Source organism: Vanellus vanellus (assembly GCF_965231255.1).
Source record: "Vanellus vanellus genome assembly, chromosome: 16".
Lineage (NCBI taxonomy): Eukaryota > Metazoa > Chordata > Aves > Charadriiformes > Charadriidae > Vanellus > Vanellus vanellus.
Window position 1 is genome coordinate 11626620 of NC_138921.1, and position 6000 is coordinate 11632619.

A 6000-nucleotide genomic window follows, 5' to 3' on the forward strand; every position below is an offset into this window, starting at 1 on the left:
ACAATTCCTACTGAAGTGGATGGAATTACAAGAGTAATGCTTGATCTTCTCTCTTTTCTTTGTAAGTTATTTTAATTTTTTTCATCTTGTTCAAGCAAAGTAGTCATTTTATTTCTCTCTCAAACTTCTCCTTTAAACAACACAGACAAATAGTGTTGGCATGAACAAAGTATGAATAAAATCCACTGTGAATAAGAACGGAAATTTAAATTGTGAGCGAAAACAGGGAGAAAATCCTTCTATCTCTATGTTCTGAAGTCAATAACTGTCCTTTGGAAGGACAAAATAACTCTGCAAAGTTTAATCCTGCCATATAAATAGGTCTAGCCATGCAAAACCTTTTGGTATGCAGCATACATCAAGTGCAGGCCATGTAAGTGAATGTATCACAATTCCAGAGGTGGAGGATGAACGCCTGCCTCGGCAGCTGTCCTGCTCTGGGACCAGCCACACAAACAACAGCAGGGATTTGCCAGCCCCTGGGCAAACCCACGGAGGTAGGTAAAAGACCACTTACGATCTACCATGAGAAGAGGATGTCCTGCTGTACGAGTGCTCTTCTGTGTGATTTTAATGGTAGCAGATAGGCTAAGACTAAATCAAAGAAAAGCTGGGGCTCAAAATTACTCCAATAAATGTCTAAGCTGAAAAATAATTGTAAAGAGGAATTATTAGCATTGTTGAATTTGTGGGTTTAATTCTCTTGCAGCTGATTACCTGGAGATTTACAGAACAGTTATCTCAACTGTCCCATTTCAAACAAGAACTGAAACAATCTCTCCCTCTCCAAAAGATATTTACACATTGACAAAATACTTAATCTAAATCTTTCTAATTAACCAATTAATTCAAGATTTCTATTCCTCCTTACTACCAAGTAATAAAAGATGAACGGAACACTTCTGAGGGGCATAGAAGATTCATTTATTTTCTTTCCTAACACTCTCTTTGATCTCATTTCTAAGGCTGAAGAATGGCAGCCTAACCAAAGACTTTTGCTTAGTTTTTTATTCTCTACTCATTGCTCATATTTTTTAAGGTGATTAAAGATTATGCACACCAATACCAATAAAGCCCACAGCACATTCATTATATCCCTAGTTTTAGCAAGCTGACTTCTAGCCAAATTAGATTCTGGTATCTTTGTCACTAGTTACTTTAAACTCAGGAAATTAATATCTTATTTATGAAAAGATGAAGCAGTTACAGGAACAGCTGTAATATCATAAACATAGTATACCCAGTGATATTAAGCCATAAAATTAATCTATGCTGGCAAGTGTCCAACCTGAGGACAACTTCATTGTTTTATTTATACTTAACCAAGAGTTAAGTTTGTTCAATATAAAAAAAAAAAAAAAGAACAAATAAATTCATAAGCATGTACGCAGATACAGCTGAGGCCAAATATTAATTGGAGAACACATTTTCTGCCTATTAACACATACGCGACAAAGGTTACTTAACCTCAGATATGGCAGATTAGTGTGAGAACTGACATGCCCAAGCCTTTGGCCATACATATAGATATTTATTTTTTTTTTAAATGGCATGAGGTCTTAAGAAAACCAGTATTAGATGAAAGTATCTGCATAGGATGGTTTTAGTGATAGCTGTCACTTGACTGGCCTTTTAGTCAGGAAGATGGATTTAATTGCTAGCTAATACTCTTAACTTTTTTTCCTGATCAGACTTTTTTTTCCTAAATGGGCTTGTTTATCTCATTACTATAAATAATATTTATGGTAGATGATAAGATAGCAACTGAACATGACATAAGTTACTGACTCTCAAACACTATTCCTGACAATCCTTTATCCACCTTTATTGTGAATGTGAATTAAACTGACCTTTCACTAATTATTTCCTTTCTGTTTGAAGGTCTATGTACATGAGAAAGCAGCATCCACTTTGTACAAGGTATGCCTATAAAGCAAGAGAATGCTAAAGCAAGTTGGTGTACTCCACACAGATCGCTGCAAATGTGTTCAGGTAGCTGCAAACGATTGCGTTAACATGGTAATACATTAAACCATCTGTCAACTGAGCTGTTGCATCTCACCAAGTCGATGCCCTCTTTCATACTAAAACACATCAGCTCAGGCCACCGTGCACAAGTCAGAGCTGGAGAAGACTAACCAACTACCGTGACTCACGTAAAGGCACCTTGCTAAACGACTGTGTCTCGATGCAGTATGCTCACATGATCACAATCAATCTCAGTGTAGTTAAAAGACAATTTGAAATAATATGTGGACATTTGTTTGTCTGGCTTATTCAGGCTTAGTTTAACTAGTAATAATGCAAAATCAGCTTTCCACTGGATTACCTCTGAACGGTTCCACAGTCTAAATGTTTGCCTACTTTCCTCATTTTGACATGGAAGATGAAGGTAAGCGAATATTTAATTTGTAAAGGCAGAAAAAAAAAAATTTATGGAGGAAGAATGAGCATAGACATCCCCAAAAATAAAGAGTTTTGTATTATCCAGTGAGAGCAAAAGATTAAAGATGAAAAGAAGTGCAGAATGCCACAGAAACCACCGCACATGAACTCTGTGCTGACATCTGCCAGTAAAAAATGTGTATTATAAACACAAGAACATATTGGTTTATCTCAACATTTTATCAATAATTATTCTTTTAAAATACAGAAAACAGCTTTCTCTGGTCTTCACGCTCCATTTGCTTTATATCTTCAATGCCTGGGTGACTGATGTGAGGCAGCAGGTACGTTCCACCGCTGTCTTATACAATACAGTAGCCCTGCACAAAGCTAAGGCTGAACTTGGTATGACACAACTAGTGTGAAAACTTAATGTCAGAGGACTATTTCTATGTATAACATATAATACACAGATCAAATCCAGGGAAAACATTTAAGAGCATAAGAGATTAATCCTAAGAAAAATAACTAAACTGTGGGTGACTCTTTGACAGGTAAGAAGCAACCAAGTCCTTATTTGGGGCCTCAAGGGGCCAAAACCATGGAGAAATTGTTTCATTTTTACGGTGACCTTTTTTTTTTTTTTTTTTTTTTAAACAAAGCTCACATGCACATCAAAACCCTCAGAAATGCTGTCAGCCACATCCCTTTCCCACGTTGCATCGAAAAAGTTAAACGGGGACATTAAGAATGTCACGTATTTATGCAGTTCTGTTAGCCCAAACAACTTCACAGCCCCACCGACTCACGCCCGCAACCCCGAGGAGAGCTGCGTCTCGCATTCCCACAGCAAGGGCACTGACCTGAGCGACTGCTGCTCAGGAGGGCTCCTTACTTCGGAGCTCCCACAGCCTGTTGCTCCCCGCGCCGCCTCCCCCCCGGCTCCGGGCACCTCCCGAGGCGGAGAGCCCTTCGGCAACCGCTGCACCCCGACTACCGCGGGTTGTGCAAGGGCTCAGCGGGGCGGCTGGCGAGGGGACCCCGGCCAGCCCGGCTCTTCTGTGCCGGCGAACTGCCCTCAGCAGAAACGCCTTTTCTTTGGTTTTGGGTTTGTTGGTTTTTTTTGGGTTGGCTTTTTTTTTTTTTGGGGGGGGGGGGAGGAAACACGATCGCTCGGCTTCCCCTCTCCCTCACTCCCCAGCACTACGGACAAAGGGGGACACGTTGCCCAGACAAAGCCGCGGCGGGGTCCGCACCCCCACCCCCCCGCACACGGGCTCGGCCCCCCCAGCCAGCAGGCCCCGGCTCCCCACCAAGCGGCGGATCCCCCCCGCCACCACCCCGCCCGGCGCTGTCAGGGAGGTCCTGCCTCGGCGTTCGGCCGCCGTCCCCCTCACACACCTCCGCCGCCGGCCATCAGCGCGCCTGAGGCGGCACAGACACCGCCTCCGTGCGCCAGCAAGGGCGGCGAATGGCGGACGGCCCCCGCCGACCCCTCTCCATCCCCGCCGCACCGGCCCCCGCCGCCGAGCCCCCTCTGCCCGCCGGGGAGGGCTGCGGCGGCCTCGGCGTGAGGGAAAGGAGGAGGGGGCGTGCCCCGGCTCCCCGCCGATGAGGCGAGGATCCCAAGGGGAAGGCGGGGAGGCAGGCGGCGGGCATCCCCTCTCCCCGCACCGCGGGGCGGGTGAGGGCACTCACTGTATCCTGGCGGCGGTGGTCGCGTTGCCGGTCTGCGCTCGGAGGCACGCCAGCAAGAGCAGCCTCATAGCGGCCCCTCCTGTCCGTCCGGGCGGCAGCCGCCTCAGCAAGGGACAGCGCCGCGGCCACCTCCTCCTCCTCCTCGTTCACCTGCCGGCGGCCCGGGCGCGGCCCCACCGCCTCCCGGAAGCAGGGCCGCGGGAGGAGCCGCTGTGCCACCTGCCGCCGCCCCGGCCGGGGAGGCCGCGCTGCCCGGGCCGCCTCCGCGGAGCCCCGCGTTAGGCGATCCCGCGAGGGCTGAGCAGGGCCCGAATGGCGGCAGGGCCTGTGTGGGCAGGGGACGGTCGCGCCCGTGCCAGGTGTCCCTGGTAAGAGGGCACTGGACTACAGAGCCCAGTCTTGCGCCACTAGGTTTGGGTGCCTTTCCCCCAGCCTCGAAATAGCACGACGCGTTTTCATTAAACACACAAAGATGATGGCCTCAGAGAAGCCTTAAATTAAAGACCTCCTGAGAACATCAGGGGAAGGCTGGTGTCGGCCACTGTCTCCTGAGGCAGTTCCTCAGCTGCACCATGGTCACCATGCCAGGATGGAGGTGGTTCATATTCAGCGCAGGAATGGAGAAAAAAAAACGAATTGTAGATATGATGCCAACAAGCAAAAAAGAAAGAGGAATGTACTAGTCCAAAGAACAAGGCAACGGGACAGTCAAAGACCACGCTAAATGCCAGGAAGGCCACACGGTGAAGCAGAGCCAAAGGTGTGTAAGAGCAGGGGAAAGCTCTGGTGAGGCACCGCAGCCTCCACAGCCGCAGAACCCAGAGATACAACAAAGCAGGGAAGAGAAAAAGGAAGAGCCTGAACTCAGAACCAAGAAAACTGTATCCCAAACTATCAAGTCTTCAGGATAAACCCCAATTCCAATCAGAAGCACGGTAAGCAGCTAAGATCAGCCGGGGCAGCAGGGAGTAAGGCTCAAGAGGCCAGTTTAGGGAGTCTGTTGGGAGATTGATAGGGGCCAGGTGGCTGACTGGAGATATCCATGGCCTTGAACTTGATTCAACAGTTTGTAAAAACATTGAGAACACAGGCAGGACATTTGTGGCCCTGAGAAAGCTGAGGAGGACTCGATCTAACAGAAAACTCAGTTTTTGCTTGTATACTTATAACCTGGTCTGGTTCTCTGATGTAATTCACCACAGGGAAGCTTATATTTCCCCAAGGCTGCAGAAGGCAGGGAAAGGTGGTCTGCAAACTGTGGCGCCTCTTTATTGTGGCTTAAATTAGACTTCAAATCTCAATGTCAGGTAAAGGGAGAAAAATACGCTACTTACCGAGAAAAGCTCTTAAATTTAGTAATTTTTAAAATAGTGGTTCTTCAGATAGCTTGTGTGGTTCTCTGAGGGTGACAGGTATTCACGAATTGAGGTTTTAGAAGTGATAAAGATACATATTGGAGTGTATTCTGGCAAATTGTAAACATTTTGGTATGCTGGCTCACGTTCTGCTAATGGGTCTCCATGCTGCAGAGCTACGTTCAACTGTCTGCATCTCACCAAGTCATCACTTAGAAACAACACAACATTGTTCAGACCATTTTAAACTCCATCCAAACTAAAAAAGATGGCTACAACTTAGAAAAGCAACAAATCCTGCATAAATGCTAATTTAAGGGTAGGCAGGACCAAGCTATTTTCATCACCATTTCAGAAAGCGTTTCTGGGATGAAATCTCAGCCTCATTGAAATTTAGAAGGCTTTTGTCAATCCAGCCAGGATTCTAGCCTTGAAGTTTGTGTCACTGTAAGTGGCACATATGAAGCACATTTGGGCTTTCGAGAGCATTTACCACCCTCAAACCTAGCACCAGACATCTCTGTTAGACTGACAGCTGGGCAGCAGTGACTAACAGACCTGT

General features: G+C 46.6%; 1 protein-coding gene across 1 annotated transcript in view; it reads right to left on the reverse strand.

The window, feature by feature from the left end:
* The window catches only part of GLT1D1 (glycosyltransferase 1 domain containing 1), a 58805-nt gene extending 54571 nt beyond the window's left edge, over positions 1 to 4234 (reverse strand). The window contains exon 1 of the mRNA XM_082491816.1: positions 4084 to 4234. Coding sequence (XP_082347942.1) covers positions 4084 to 4151 — 68 coding nt within the window. The 5' untranslated portion in view covers positions 4152 to 4234. The remainder of the gene's footprint in view (positions 1 to 4083) is intronic.
* Between the last annotated feature and the right edge of the window lie 1766 nt (positions 4235 to 6000).